This window comes from Vicia villosa, linkage group LG5 (assembly GCF_029867415.1).
Source record: "Vicia villosa cultivar HV-30 ecotype Madison, WI linkage group LG5, Vvil1.0, whole genome shotgun sequence".
Taxonomy (NCBI): Eukaryota; Viridiplantae; Streptophyta; class Magnoliopsida; order Fabales; family Fabaceae; genus Vicia; species Vicia villosa.
This window is the reverse complement of record NC_081184.1, coordinates 11,227,114-11,243,498: the sequence shown is the minus strand read 5'-3', so window position 1 is coordinate 11,243,498 and position 16,385 is coordinate 11,227,114. Positions and strand designations below refer to the sequence as shown.

The following is a 16,385-nucleotide window of genomic DNA, read 5'->3' as shown; positions in this document are numbered from 1 at the left end:
TTGGTATTGTTTCTAAAATTACTTTCAAACCAAAAAAACTAACTTAAAATGACATAATTTGGTATTGTTTCTAAAGTTACTTTTAACTCCATCTTGTAGACGACTTTGTCAAGTTTAAGCCTGACCTGTTAAAAATTTTAAAGTTTGAGTCTGATCTATAGTTTTAGCATGAATCTGATATTTTCAAATGCCTGATTAGCCTACTTAAAAAGTCTATTTCATTTTAACATATATAAATTAGCAATTCAATTAAAGTTTATATAGATAAAAAATTTAAAAAATCAATGATACGAAAAAATTTGTTTGTATAGAGTTATCTTAACTTACTTAGTGATATAAGTTTTGTGAGACTATTTGCTTAGAAAAATTTATGAAAACAACTTTTGAATTTGTTCAGAAGGAGTTTTTATCTTATTTTCATAATTTTTTTAATTTTATAATTTAATTCAAAGTATAAAATATATTATAATAATAAAAAAATTATTCATGTGTATTTAAATAGATCAACTCGATAGACTTAAAAGACTTTTTGATGATTTATGGCCCTAATCTTATAAAAAAGCCTAAACTTTAAGCCATAGACCATTATTAGTTGGTCTGACCTACTCCCACCCCTCCAATTAAATAATATCATCCAAACAACTTGGCTAACTAAATTTTTGTGCCAACACATTTTCTTTTGCTTCAAGTATCTAATGATTTAATATACTTAAAACATCATTTACACCATAATAATATTATGTAGTTGTTATTTCTTGTGCTAATTTTTAATATTGAAGTTACAAAAAAGAAAAATTTATATTTTATTTGAATTTAACATTGAATTAAAATTGTTATTTATTGAGTATGTTTAACTTATACCTAATGTTAAACAATAGAGATGGTAGGAACATAAAATTTATGAACAAACTTTGACTACGGGGAGATAGAGAATGTTGTTTTAAGTCTCCTCAAAATCAAGGTGTGTATACTATTATTGTTAACGATCTCTTACTTTCTAATGTTAAACAATGGAATATGCGAGTTTCATCATGCGACATATTTGTAAAAAAAAATAAAAAAATTTATTCCTAATGCATATAAAACTAACATGTAGATATAATTGGATAATTTTGAATATGAAATGGGTTAAACTTATTAACTAATGCATATAAAACTCAGTGTGTTTAATTTATAACTAATGCATATAAAACTAAGAAAAAAAAACTAAGCAATAAAATGAATAGAAAAACAAATTGCAAAAAAAAAAAAAAACAGAAAGCAAGAACTCTTGATTTTCACTACCTGTTTACCAATTTCATCCATTCCCAAGACTTCTCCATTATCATGTATTCGAGACTCGACTATCATTGTACATATCTCCTCTTAGTCACAGTTTGAACTATGTTGAGATTGGGAGAACATGGGAAGAGGATACAGAGATTTGAAGGAGTTAGTGAGTTATTTGAAGAGAGTAAAGAGAAACATATTTTCATTAAATTTGTATGAGACTGTTATAGACACGTGGTTGCACTTTGTGTTGACCAATGGTGATTTACTTTGTGTGCTCAAATATAGAAAAACAAATAACCTACATAAAAGTAAATTCGATTTACATTCAAAATAGTTAAGTAGTAAGTAAGTAGAGTGTACTCTCGTTATCTTTTTCTTTTTTACTTTTGAATATTATATTCTTTATGTAAATTTTAGTAATATATATTTATACTTGGCATCCCAAATTTATTACTCTTTTTATCTTTTATTCATTATCGACACACAACTTATTATTTTAAGTTTTGTTAATTTCTTTATTAAGTTTTATCTCTAAAATATGAATAATACTGTGATTTTAGTCCTAAAAATTAAAAATAAAACAAATATTACAATTATATATTTCTTGATTATGTTAAAACATCTCACAATACGGATATTTTCCCGTACAATATAGATAATTTTGAAAATGGTGGTATTAGTTTAAAGATACTAGATTTAAAAAAAAAAAAAGATCGGTATAAGTAAACATCGGCAATTTAAATGAGTTATTGGAAATTTGATCTGTTATCAAAAATTTAGAATGAACTATTGAAAATTTTGTTCAAACTTTTGACTCAAATTTGTTAATGGACAATTTGAAAATAATATGAAACTATGTGGGAGTTGTTGGGATTGTATTCCCTTGTGTCGAAGCAGTATGTTGCTCGACAGAAACAAGGGTGTGTCGAAATAGTCTAATGTTTGTCGAGTTGCATTAAATGTCAAAGTGTCGAAGCATGTTGTTTGACACAAGATTTCAACTTAGACCAAAATAGGTATTTTGAACTTTTGTAGTTTTGGGCTTTGTCTTAGGGAGAAAGCAACCAAAACTAGAAATAGAGGGAGTAGCCCTTATTTTATATAACATTGAATACTTGCAGTTTGCAATGAATACTTTCAGTTTGGAAGCCGAGAGAAACTCTGCAGAAAATATTCTTCTTTCTCCTCTTAATTTTTCCAAATTCTAATTCACCTTTCTTCCTCAATTCATTTTTTTCTCCCTCCATTGTTAATTGATGTGCATAATCATCTTGCACCAAGTTTGGTGATTCACTCGAGTGAAGAGTGAAGAACAAGAGATAATTCAATCGGGTTGATTGAATCTTGTTCATCAAGATTGATTTAGAATTCTCCATATATAGAGTTTGGTGTAATTCCAACATCTGATATCTAGAACACTGACTGAGCGATTCTCGAAAGAAATTCACGATGGTAATGAATCATTCGAATGGGTATTTCCCGACAAGTCTCCTAATGTTAAAGGGTCAGAATGACGAGAATTGGTGTAAACACATGAATGTTGTTTTGTGTTATCAAGATCTTTGAGATCTTGTGAAAGAAGGAGTAACACCGCCTATAGAAAACACAACGGATGAAGAAAAAGTTGCACATAAAGAATTGAAAAAGAAGAATTATAAAGCCCTCTTTATAATTCATCAATGTGTTGATCCAAATAATTTTGAAAAGCTGAGTGATGTTGAATGAGCGAAAGAAAAGCATGAGAAATTCTGGAAAAATCATTTGGAGGCGCATAGAAGGTTAAAGAGGCGAGGTTACAAACTCACAAAAGAGTGTATGAATTGCTTTAGATGGAGAAAAGTGAAAGCATTACTGATTTCTTCACTTAGGTTACGAAACTGGTGAATCAAATCAAGGTATATGGAGAAGTATTGACATCAAGATCTGTCGTTGCAAAGATCTTGAGGTCATTGGCTCCAAAGTTCGACCACGTGGTAGTTGCCATAGAAGAGTCGAAAGATTTGTCGACATTGACAAAGGAATGACTTCAAGGGACGCTTGAATCTCATGAATAAAAAATGGTTGAAAGAGCTGCAGGCAAGTCGAAGAGCGATACGACTCTGCAGGCTCAATCAACAAAATAAAAGATAGGAAAAGTAAGTTGGAATGACAACAAAGGTAAAAGAGGCTACAACAATTTGACTGGTCGAAATCACCAAGAAGAAAGTTGGTCGAATAAGAGAAAGCCCTCATACCAAAGCAACCAAAGACGTGGTGTTGCAAACAGAGGAAGAGGCGGTGGTCGAAAACTTGACGAAAGTCACATTCAGTGTTTCAATTGTCAAAAGTATGGTCACTACTCTAGTGATTGTTCATATTTGTTGTTTACCAACCCCGAGTTGATGATTTCCCTTTTGTTGATCATGTTATTGTTTACCAACCCCGGAGCTTAGAGCTAGATACAAGAGTCCAGAGATTAAAGTTTTTGTTAGTGATAAGAATGTCATATGTAACGGTGATTCAGTTTGGTGGCGAGATCGTTTTCTAATTTTTGTTCAGCCAATTCTGTTTCAGGTTTTGCTGGCTTAGTTGAGTGCAGGGTTTGTAATGGCATCAGAACAACTTTTTGGCATTGTGTTTGGTTGGGCAATCAAAGCTTGTAGTGTGCGTTTATGAAAATCAAAGCATTGTGTTTGGCATTGTCACATGGGAAGGTAATATTTTGACTTGGAACCTCCAAGAGATGGTGGTAATTTAGATATGGTGGATCCTTTTCTTTGGTAGGAATTTCTAGTGCAGCTCATAGTCACACGGTTCGCAATTCGCTTCGGTACGTGATACGAATTCGGGTACGTGGTACGCAACCCTCAAAGAATTAGGTACGCGAGGGGTATACATAGTCGGTACGCTATTTGGGTTCGTGGTACGCTCAAATGTAATAATCGGGACGTTATGGTTAAAATATATTTTAATTATTTTGAGATTAAGATGGAATGAGTAATTGAATTTATACATTTTATTAATTCCACAATTAAATGTTAGAAATGAGTGAGAAATATCAGAATTGTTGAACATTATATATTGCTGTGAGTCCCACATCGAGTAAGTTCTTAATATTAAGTGCCAGCATAGTTATAAATATAGAACGCTGCACTTTTGCCCTTAATATTCCGTTAACAAGTATCTGTACAATTAATTGGGGGACAGGTAATAGTTTAATAAATTTTTATTTGTGAGTTTTGTGGCATGCATACAGTAGCTAATGTAACTCCAATTGAATTAGTTTAAATTTTTAAAACCAATTGCAGTGGTACGCTGGTTTGTTGGTTTTTGGGAATTACAAGTGAATTGTGATGAATCGGGTTCACAAAAGTACCGCGAACCGGTTCGCACGAACCAATTCGCGGTTCTCTAGCGGGATCAACGAAGTATGTGACTATGGTGCAGTTGCATCACGTCATGTTGGAGCAGAATTGTAGAGATGAGTTTAAGTGCCCGAAGAAGGACAGTGGCAACTTTACAGTAAGGTCGTGTTTCAATTTTTTCACCGAGAATTCTGTCGAGAGGTTGAATTCTGTTGAAATGCAAATGGCTTTAAATAATTAATGGGAGTTAAGGCTCAGTCAAACATTTTGCATTTCGGGCGGAGATACATTATTAATAAGAATCCAACCAAAGACCTTAGGCGGCGAATATTAATGGATAGTTGAAATTTTTACTGTGTTTTCTGTTTCAGGCGAGATGAAACAAAATTTCCTTTGTTTAAGGCTTGTAAGTTTACTGTAGGATTTGGAAAAAGGTCTACGATTGGATATGTATAAGTACGGTGTTGAATTTAGGTGATTTCGTGGATTTTTTCTTCCATTGTCAGAAGCTGAAGAACAAGTCCATTAGATTGACGGTTTCCGTAATCTAGCTCACCACAGTTTGGAGAATTTGGATGTTGCGGAATGATGTCTGTTTAAAGGAGGGTTTTTAATTTTGATGACTGTATGTCTGGAATTATCTATAGATCCTAGGTGTGGAAGGGTTTGTTCTGTAATCCTTTCTTATTTTGTAATTTTTATGAGTGGAACATGTTACCTCTCTTTTGTTTTGGAAGTAAGGGTTTATAGTTCGGTCGTAATGACCGGAATATTCTTTATACTCTCGTTTATTATAATATTTGTCTACTAAAAAAATATCATAATAAAGACTGTTATAACTACTGAATTATGAGGTCCTATGAACTCTGAGATCCTGTGTAATAGGCCTTTTTGCACGGTTTTACCACCAGCCCTGCATGCTTATAAATATTTCAATTGTCATCAATATCATAATAAAGACTATTATAATGAACACTGTTGGTATACTATTTTATGCATAACGATTACACTTTTTCGTATACTTCAAATCCACATTGCTATGTATATTATGTAACATGCAATGAACAATCAAATTTTTTAAAAGAAGATAGAAAATGTGTTTGGTGCGGCTGAAGTGTATGTGCTAGTATTTATGGCTAGGTTTGAAAATGTTTTTGGTTTTGGTGAGTGTAGTTTTCTTCAAACAGTTTGGCTAAGGCCACTGCTTTGGTTAATGGTTAAGGTTTTGGGTTCCATGGCTCTAACATCCCTGTTAATTTCTTCCTGCAATCCAAAATGACTTATGCACTTAATCCATCTACCTTATTCATTATGGTAGTGAACTGCATATAATACTCATTAACAGTTGCAGATTGATTCAATCTAAAAAAGGTAGCACGAGAGCAGTCATAAGCAGGTGGTCCAAAATCTAATTCTAGAGCTCTTGCAAAAGCCTACCATTGAATTAAATGACTCAGTTTTTTTAAAGCATTTGATACCAAGAAACAACATCATGATCTAAGTGAACTGAAGCAATTATTAATCTATCAGCATCTGCTGTAGCATAATATAGTATGTATAACCGACACCTCTGAAAAAAAGCGTGTCCGTGTCCGTATCGATATTTGACACCTGCACCGATACTTGTGAGTACGTTCAATTTATTAATTTTTTTTAAATTATTATCGGTATCACACCTGCACCGATACTTGTGAGTACGTTCAATTTATTAATTTTTTTAAAATTATTATCGGTATCGCCGTGTCAGTATCGGGGTCAAATTTAAGATCACCAGCAACTTCCAATCGTTTAATTTGTGCGCTCATGAATGCACTAACCGAGTCAATGGCATCGGCATCAAAATGTATATAATTAATGTAATGATGTGATGAAAACACCAATATCATGTATAGAATTGATGGAACAGTGATTTCTCAAGGGAAGTAAAATAGTATGAGTGGATAACAGTTTATTAGTCATTATCAATTTGAATCATTTCCTTTTCCTTACTCATTATCAAAAACAAAAGGGAAAGAAATATTAGATTGTGACAACAAAACAAGAAGTGAAAATAAATTTTCAATATAAGCCTCTAAAATATCTTCCGTATTCTCGTCCAGAATTTTGATGCGGACAACTCTGCCAATAACTCCCAATTCTCTAAAGCCACTGTATTTTTTCAAAATCTTTTCATCCGCCTCTGAACTACATTAACTGACAACTAAATGTGAAAGCAACAACACAGAGGATTGAGAGAGAGGAACACGTTTCCTCTGTTCCATCCAAAATCAAATTATTTTTTGAATTTTTATTTATTCATTATTTTTTTTTAACTATATTTTTGTTAAATTAATAAAGAAAGAAAAACAAAAATGTTATGTGAATGGAAATGATTGTAATAACAACAATCAACTTTTTAATTCTATTCTCTTTTGTCTTTTATGTGTATCTTTGTAAAAAGTAAATAAACAAAATAAGAAAAGTAAATTTTAAAAAAAAAAAACAATGAGGAGATTTAAACCAAAATAATAACAATAATATAAGAAAAGTTAATTAAACCAAAAAGCAACAAAGGGAATGCTGTACTTATTTGGCTTGAGGGATGAAAAATGCAAGATGCAAACAGAGCAAATATAAGATAAAATGGTGATTTCACATTCATCTCTCACTCTTTTATATATATATATATATATATATATATATATATATATATATATATATATATATATATATATATATATATATATATATATATATATATATATATATATATATATATATATATATATATATAACCCAGTGAAAAGGAGCACTTGCTGCAGCTATAAGGTCTCCAACCTACTTCATTCCATAGAAGTACAACATCAAAATGAGCAAAATCACATGATAGTAAAATTACATTATAAAAAATCAAAATTTCTGTGAAAATAACACCAACATATGTTTTGTAGATTAAAATTCATGACCCGCACTTCTTGCAATGGAAATAATTCTCACTCTCGCAATCATCACAATAAAACAGTTGTTGTTTTCCTATATCGTCATCAAAAAAATTGTAGATGTCACAAAAATACTCCCCCATTCTAATACTACAGTTAGAGCAAACTTGAGTAACTGGCCGCTCTGTGTCACAAACTGAACAAACAACTAATTCAACATCCTGACAAGCAACATCATGACGATCACTCGTTGCCTCGCTCTGACAATGACATCCTGAGTAAACTTCATTGCAATAAGGAGCACGAATCTTGCGCCTTCTTTTGTAATGCTTGCACCCATATTTCATTTTTCTGACATCAAGAAGTTCAACTTTAATTTCTTGTTAACCGGATATTATAGTTGAACGTCTTGATGTCAGGAAAATGAAATATGGGTGCAAGAATTACAAAAGAAGGCGCAAGATTCGTGCTCCTTGTTGCAATGAAGTTTACTCATGGTGTCATTATCACAAAGCAACGAGTGAACACCATGATATTGCTTGCACAGTATGTTGAACAAGTTGTTTGTTCAGTTTGTGACACAGAGCGGTCAGCTGCTCAAGTTTGCTCTAACTGTGGTATTAGAATGGGGGGTATTTCTGTGACATCTACAAATTCTTTGATGATGATACGGGAAACAACCACCATTTCATTGTGATAATTGTAGAAGTGGGAATTATTTCCACTGCAAGAGGTGCGATCATGAATTTTAATCTACAAAATAGATGTTGGTGTTATCTTATCTTCACAGAAATTCTGATTTCTTATGGTGAATTTTTACTATCATGTAGTGAAGCATTATCTAGCTTCCCCTAAAAAAAGATGAACCTAGAAATTCACCACTTGTTTACCAATTCCATCCATTCTCAAGATTGTTGTTTTATCTTGTCTCTGAGACTCTACTATCATTATCATTGCACACATGCCATTCTCTAATCCATTCCTTCAACATATACATTGAAAATGACAAGATGAATAGATCTAAAAAAATGAGAAAAGTAAAACATCCAACCAACTTGGATTTTGTTTTAAAGTGTATATGACTTTGTTGCATGTGCTAAAGGTGATTTCGTCTTAGAAAAGACTAATCATGTCCATCCGCCAAGGTGATTTCGTCTTAGAAAAGAACTTAATCTATTAATCTTAAAAGGTTACAAACAACCTCTAAGAGTCTAGAAAGACACCTTAGCCCTTTCAAGTATACAGACTAACAACCTAGTCACTTGAGGAATACAAATCTCAACAAATTTATAAAATGATAATGTTTACAAGATATTGCTTCTAAAAAGTAGATTAAAATATAAACAATTTAGCACAAATGTTAACAAAATCTAATGAGCAACAGCTTTTGTGTTCTAGTAATTCTTAAAAATTAGATTTTTCACAATGAAGTGTTTTGTACAATTTCTCTAAGATTTTTCTTTCTCCTTTTCTCTTTGAAGTTTATTTGGTGAGTTTGAAAATATAGCTTGAATAGTGTTATGCAAAAATCTGAGGTAACATGTTGTTTTTAAAACTAATTAATACGTGACGCGGATGCATTAAAATTATATCACTAGAATATCAATGATCATCTATATTCAAGTCGTAACGTCTCTTTTGAATTTTCAAGGAGGCTTTTGAGCTATTTAAACGTCTTATTTCCAACTCTTTGTGTCTTCAAACCATGTGTTGGAGCGGTAAAGCGGCAAGCAACAAAAGTTTTGGAAATATTTATCCGGGAATTATCGTGTCCACAGAGATTGGTTGAGAAAAATTGCCGTTCGACTATCTCGCGTTCTATGTTTCATGATTTGGGGTGCGGAAAGGTAAATGCGGGAAAAGTAAATAAAAGCAGATAAACATTTTCAATAGTCTAAGAGAAAGAGTTATGGAATTATATTTCGTTCTACCCGTCTAATACTTAAATCCGAAGATCTATCGCTCGACACTCACAATACGCATCAACATCACCAGGCATCAATCGAGACGCCACATCGGTGCCCATGTCTGCAACACCGACGAAAGCTCAACCAATCTATTCACATCAGCGACGTCTCCACCGACACAAACAACACGGAGGCATTAAACTTGATACCTGTTCTGGTCTGGGCCGAGCAGGCCCAACCTTTGATGACCAGCCGAGCAGGCCCACTTCCCTTGGGCCCAATTACTGGACAACAGATAGGGGCTGCCCGTCGCGAGGACCCTGGCCGAGCAGGCCCAAACCTTTGGGCCCATTTGCTAGATAACCGTCAAGGAGTTATCCACGCATGAAGACCACGCGTCACGTCTCAGCGAAGGATTCGGTCAACCATCTCCGAACCCTACGCTATGTGCATCCAGAACGTGAGTCTCCTGCTGACTCAGCCCTAGCATGGGACGTTCTGGCAGTTCCCTAGCACGTGGGCCTCCAGTTGGATTTGGCCCAATTAGGGAACCTTGGCCCAGCGCTGGGGGCTATAAATACCCTCTTTCACTAGAGGGTCAGGTATTCTATTCTCAACTCTAAACCTCATTCTCTGATAGCTACTGACTTAAGCATCGGAGAACCTTGCAGGTACCCCCCCATCTTGCTCTTCAAGCCAGACATTACGCCTTGACGATTCTTCTGATCAGGTACGATCAGTGGCGCCGTCTGTGGGAACCTTGCTCCCCCTTCTTTAACAAAGATCAAAGCATAACCTTCCACCATCGTCATGGCCAACAACAACACACCCAGTCCTGATCCCTTTGTCCTGGAACAACTGATTGAAGATTCCAGCCGCGAACTGACAAACCGCCGCCGGCAGGAACGTGCTTTTACCGGACAGAGGCAACAGACTCAGCACATTCAACATGTCCACGGCCTTCAACAAGTCCAGAACGTCGAACAAACCCGTCCTGAAGGACAGGTTCAGAACGGCGAAGACGGGCAGACCCGGCCCCAGACTGAACCAGACCAGCTCCAATTGGTGAATGAAACTGATACCCGAGACGGGCAACACGCTTCCTCGTTCACCCACACCTCTGACAGACGAAGAAGCCATAGCCCGGACGGGGAGGAACAGATCAACATTCCCGAGGGCGCTGATCCGACTGCCATTCTCCTACTCAAAGAGCTGCAGAAGACCAACCGCCTCATCCGCCAACAGGGCGATCGCATCCACGACCTGGAAAGGAGGCGACGATATCGCTCCCCCCAGCGGAGGCGCCATCGGTCACGTTCTTATTCCTCTTCGCGGTCTCCCCCGAGGAGAAGTCGCAAGCGCAGTCCATCTAGGTCTCGCTCCCCCTCAAGGAGAAACCGGCGCCAGCGGTCTCATTCCCGCTCTCCTCCTCGGAAGACGCGAAAGAATCAGAAACCTGAAACCACTAAAGCCAATGATCTCTCACCCGAGCAGGAGCGCCAAGGCCCCTCCAAAGCCGTGCAGAAAGTCCGCGAGCATTCTCCAAAAGACAACCGCAAAACCTCGGGCAAACCACGCACTAAGCCCCAGCGGGGCAGACATTCAAACTCCCCTGAACCCAGTGACGAAGAGGATTTCCGCAGTCCTTTGTCCGAGCAAATCCGGCGTGTTCGTCTCCCCCGGGGGATGGAAAAACCACCAGCCTTGGACCACTATGACGGGACCACCGACCCCGATGACCATATAAGGAGCATCGAAGCTGTCATGGACTACCACGTGGTACGTGGATCCATCAAATGCCGCATCTTTCCGACCACACTAAGGAAAGGCGCGATGAATTGGTACAGGAATCTGCCCCCTAACTCCATCCACTCCTGGACCGAACTGAAGGATCTTTTCCTAAGCCACTTCACCGCGTCTCGTCGGCAGCCGAAGTCAGAAGCAAACCTTGAGGCAGTAATCCAAGGTACCAACGAATCTTTGAGAGACTACCTCGACAGGTTCAACAAAGAAGCTGTCCAAGTGCAGACCGCGGACTACATGAAAAGGTACCTACTCGAACGAGGGCTCCTCCCCGGAAGCGACTTCAAAAAAGCCATCAAGATTGAGGAGGTCCACTCCATGAACGCCCTCCTTCGCAAGGCTCAGGCCTTCATCAGATATGAGGAAGCAGAGGCTGCGACCACGAGAGCGTCACGAGACAACGATGCCGCTCGCAGTTCCAACCATGAGCCCTCAGCTTCGAGGCGCGGGCACGAGAGAAGGAAAGACGACAGGTCTCTCGACATCAAAGAACGCCGGGGACCTTCTGGTCGTTTCAACGAATATACCCCGCTGAACGCCTCACGGGAAAGGATCCTAGCCGAATGCCAAAACACTGACTTCAAAAAGTCGAACATCAGACCCCCGAAGTCAAACCCCGCGAGGCCAGGAACCGACAAGTCCAAGTACTGCAAATACCACAGGAGCCATGGACACATGACCGAGGATTGAATTCACCTCAAGGACGCTATTGAAACACTAATCAAGGAAGGTCGCCTTTCAAAATACACACAGAAAGGGGAACCATCCCGAAGGGACGACCACAGAAACTCTGACGAAGGGAATTCGCCGGACAACAGGCCCCTACAGGTAGCCCTGTCAATAACCCGACCTGAAGATTTCATACCATCGGTCGGGGCACCTGCTGCACTCAGCAAATGGGAAGGATTCCCATTCGCCATGGTCGTCTCCAACGGCGGAGATCCGGGCTCTCTCACCATCAGTTCCGTGAAGAGAAAGTTCGATGAGCTGCTCAGTGCCAACGCGGACCTCGGCCCCACTCTGAGAAAGTTCCGAGGGAAATCTGAACCAATCACCTTCTACCTGGAAGAACTACCCGGCGGAGCTCCAAACGCCACGATTCCTCTGCTCGTCCGAGCAAGAATGGCGAACTTCGATGTTCGACGGGTCCTAGTCGATGAAGGCAGCTCGGTCGACATCATGTACTCCCATCTCTTCCGGACACTCCAGCTGGACGACTCACACCTCACTCCCTACGTGGGTTCAGACCTTCAAGGCTTCAACGGAGCTACCACTAAACCATGGGGCTACGTCGAGCTGATTGTCACTTTCGGAGAAGGGGAGGCTTCCAGGCAAGTCAAAACTAGGTTCTTGGTGATCGACTGCAAAACCCTATACAACTGCATCATCGGGCGCCCCACTCTGGCCGAACTGACCGCCGTACCCTCCACAGTCCACCTGAAGATGAAGTTCTACACGAGGACCGGACGAGTGGCCACCATCAACGCCGATATTGAAGCAGCCAGAAGAATCTTCGACGCTTCCGTCAAAGGATTAGAACTGATCGCTCCGCCGACCAGCTCCAACAAAAAGCCAAGGGCCGAAGACAAGCATCCTCGAGAAGATCAGCATCAGACGACCAACGTCAGCTCGGTCGACCTGGACGCCCGGTTTGCAGAAGAGGAACAGAAGACTGGGGAAGAGTCGAGATCTAAATCACCTCACCCCTTCCGACCAGTTCCGGACGGAGATTTCGAGCTGGTCCCCTTGGGCGAAAACCCTGACAAAGCAGTGAAAATCGGCAAGGGGATCCCAGACCTTCCGAGGAAGCAGCTCATAGCCTGTCTTCGAGCCAATGCTGATCTGTTCGCTTGGAGCGCCGCAGAAATGCCCGGACTCGACCCTGAGGTCGCCTGCCACCACCTCTCCATCAATCCAGCCGCAAAGGCCGTAGTTCAACGTAGGCGTCGGCAGTCTCCCGAGAAAGCGGAGGCTGCCGAGAAAGCTGTAAAAGACCTCTTAGAGGCAAATTTTATTTCCGAGGCCAAGTATTCAACTTGGCTCTCAAACGTTGTACTTGTTAAGAAATCTAATGGAAAATGGAGAATTTGTGTTGATTATACTGATGTTAACCGGGCATGTCCAAAAGACGCCTATCCGTTACCAAACATTGATAGACTGGTCGACAACTCGGCCGGCTATAAATTATTATCTTTTATGGATGCTTATTCAGGTTACAACCAGATCCCGATGGCGAGGAGCGACAAGCAGTACACGGCGTTCATGACCGAGTCAGGCAATTACTACTACAACGTAATGCCCTTCGGTCTCAAAAACGCGGGCTCCACGTATCAACGGATGATGAACAAAGTGTTCCAAGGGGAGATCGGCGACACCCTCGAGGTATACATGGACGATATGATCGTCAAGTCTCGAGGGGACGCCGACCACACCTCCCATCTCGAGCGCGTATTCGAGCGGGCCAGATCCTGCAAGATGCGCTTCAACCCGGAAAAATGCACATTCGGCGTCCGAGCAGGAAAATTCTTCGGTTTCTATCTGACCGAACGGGGAATAGAAGCCAACCCGGATAAATGTCGAGCATTCTCCGAGCTCCCTACCCCCAACAATAAAAAATTCATCCAAGTATTAAACGGGATGCTCACTGCGCTATCACGTTTCGTCGCGAAATCCGCCCAGCACGCCCTCCCTTTCTTTAAACTGCTACGCAAAGAAGCAGCCTTTGAGTGGTCCGAAGAGTGCGAGCAAGCACTAGCACACCTCAAACAAGTACTTTCCTCACCGCCCGTCCTTTCTCGACCCGACGACAACGAACCTCTGTACCTTTACCTGGCCGTCTCAAACGAGGCAGTCAGCGCGGCTTTGATCCGAGAAACCGTAGACGGGCAAAAACCTGTGTATTTTACCAGCAAGGCCCTACAGGGACCCGAGGTACGATACCAACAGATCGAGAAAGTCGCCATGGCCCTAGTAATAGCGGCCAGGAGGCTACGATACTACTTCCTCGCTCACACAATCTTCGTTCGGACGGATCAACCCATCAAACAACTCCTCAGCCGACCAGACATGGCCGGCAGAATGTTAAGATGGTCCCTCGAGCTTTCGGAATTCGACGTACAGTATGAGAGCAGGAAGGCGTTGAAAGCTCAGGCGCTGGCGGACTTCGTAGCCGAAATGACTTCTATCACCGACTCACCCTACGCAACTAAAGACAAGTGGACCATCTACGTAGATGGCGCCTCAAGCAGCTCGGGCAGCGGGGCTGGCATTATCTTGGAAAACGGCGAGGGTCTTATCATAGAAGTATCCTTAGTCCTCTCCTTCAACACGTCAAACAACCAGGCCGAGTATGAAGCCCTCCTCGCTGGACTGCGACTCGCAGAGGACATAGGAGCACGAGAAGTCAAGATCTACACTGATTCCCAACTCGTCGCATCTCATATCAGCGGCGAGTACCAAGCCAAAAACGACGTACTCGCCGAATATCTCACGCTCGTCAAAGATAAGATGAAAAAATTCGCCAAAGCGGAAGTTGAGCATATTCCCCGAGAACACAATTCGCGCGCCGACATACTGTCCAAACTTGCGAGCACGAGAAAGAAAGGGGGAAACAAATCCGTTATCCAAGAAATTCTGCCCAGGCCAAGTGTGGGCGAAAACGCGCGAGCTCCACAGATATTCGCCATCGGGGACGACCAATGCTGGATGACCCCAGTGTACAACTTCCTCACAAAAGACGAGCTCCCCGCGGACGCGAAAGAAGCCTCAACAATTAAGAGACGAGCGTGCTCATACACTATCCTCGAGAGCAAGCTATACCGACGAGGTTTCTCCATCCCCCTCCTTAAATGCATCGACGCCTCGCAAGCATTAGAGGTACTCCAGGAACTCCATGATGGAATCAACGGCCAGCACCTCGGGGGACGATCACTAGCTAGGAAAGCCCTCAGAGCCGGCTATTATTGGCCGACCATGCAGCAGGACGCCAAAGAGTACGTCAAGAAATGCGACAAATGCCAGCGTCACGCCGACATGCACCTGGCACCCCCGAACGAGCTCAAATCTCTCTCCTCACCTTGGCCTTTCTCTACGTGGGGAATGGACCTCCTCGGACCTTTCCCGGTCGGCTCCTACCAAAACAAATACCTGGTGGTCGCAGTAGATTACTTCACAAAATGGATAGAGGCTGAAGCACTCGCTAAAATCACATCCCAAAACGTACTCCGATTCTACAAGAGGAACATACTCGCTCGATTCGGGGTACCACAGGCGATAATAACCGACAACGGCACCCAGTTCACGGACAGAAAATTCCAGGAATTCGTGGCCAAACTCGGGACAAAGCAGCACTTCACTTCAGTCGAGCACCCCCAAACCAACGGACAGGCCGAAGCCGCCAACCGGGTCATCCTCCGTGGATTGAAGAGAAGGCTGGGCGAGGAGAAGAAAGCTTGGGTCGAAGAGCTACACAGCGTCCTCTGGGCATACAGGACGACCCCGCATTCAACCACGGGCGAAACACCGTTCAGGCTAACCTATGGCACAGAGGCCGTGATCCCCGTGGAAATCCGAGAACCGTCTCGTCGGACTGAGTCACCTCTAGAGGAAGAGCTCAACGACGAAGCCATGAGAGAAGAGCTCGACATGGTCGAGGAGATCCGAACAGGATCCTCCCTGCGAGAAGCGAAATTGAAACAACAAATAGCGTTAAGACATGACACCAAAGTCGTCAAACGCTCCTTCGAGGTCGGAGACTTAGTGCTCCGTAGGAACATGAAAGATTCACGCGAAGGCAAACTAGCCCCAAACTGGGAAGGTCCGTACCGAGTGTACGATAAAACCGAAAACGGTGCGTATTACCTCGAGAACCTTCTCGGCGAAAAACTAGCTCGACCTTGGAATGCTGAAAAACTCAGACGCTACTACAGTTAGAAACCTAACACTGCCCGGCCGCTCGTGACGAACACGGGGAAGATACGGGCGAGGACTCGCGCCACGGTACAAGCGCGTACGCTCCACGACAGCTTCAGTCGGATAACCCTACTAGGAGGCAAAGCCGACTACACGGCGGGCCTTACACACAGACCCTCCGCGGAAGTACCTGCACGGCAGAACCCCAACTCGCGATGGGACCGTTCACG

The 16,385-nt window shown here is 41.2% G+C and overlaps 2 protein-coding genes across 2 annotated transcripts; one reads left to right on the top strand and one right to left on the bottom strand.

The window, feature by feature from the left end:
- Positions 1 to 5,896: 5,896 nt before the first annotated feature.
- On the bottom strand, positions 5,897 to 7,881 carry LOC131604197 (probable E3 ubiquitin-protein ligase RZFP34). Its single transcript, XM_058876657.1, has 3 exons — positions 7,702 to 7,881; positions 7,392 to 7,433; positions 5,897 to 6,049 (listed from the first exon to the last, which is right to left on the bottom strand). Exons 1-3 carry the CDS (start codon positions 7,879 to 7,881, stop codon positions 5,897 to 5,899), a joined length of 375 nt encoding a protein of 124 aa, XP_058732640.1.
- Positions 7,882 to 10,251: 2,370 nt separating this feature from the next.
- LOC131604196 (uncharacterized) lies at positions 10,252 to 11,934 on the top strand. The gene is made up of 2 exons (XM_058876656.1): positions 10,252 to 11,220; positions 11,332 to 11,934. The coding sequence occupies exons 1-2, from the start codon at positions 10,252 to 10,254 to the stop codon at positions 11,932 to 11,934; spliced, it is 1,572 nt and encodes a 523-aa protein (XP_058732639.1).
- Positions 11,935 to 16,385: the final 4,451 nt, after the last annotated feature.

Coding starts and splice junctions, on each gene's coding strand:
- LOC131604196 (XM_058876656.1), top strand. CDS start 10,252: ATGGCCAACAACAACACACCCAGTCCTGATCCCTTTGTCCTGGAACAA. Junction 11,221..11,331: donor CTGTCATGGACTACCACGTG/GTACGTGGATCC, acceptor ACCGAACTGAAG/GATCTTTTCCTAAGCCACTT.
- LOC131604197 (XM_058876657.1), bottom strand. CDS start 7,881: ATGAAATATGGGTGCAAGCATTACAAAAGAAGGCGCAAGATTCGTGCT. Junction 7,434..7,701: donor CAGAGCGGCCAGTTACTCAA/GTTTGCTCTAAC, acceptor GGAATGAAGTAG/GTTGGAGACCTTATAGCTGC. Junction 6,050..7,391: donor CAAGTGCTCCTTTTCACTGG/GTTATATATATA, acceptor ATTCAATGGTAG/GCTTTTGCAAGAGCTCTAGA.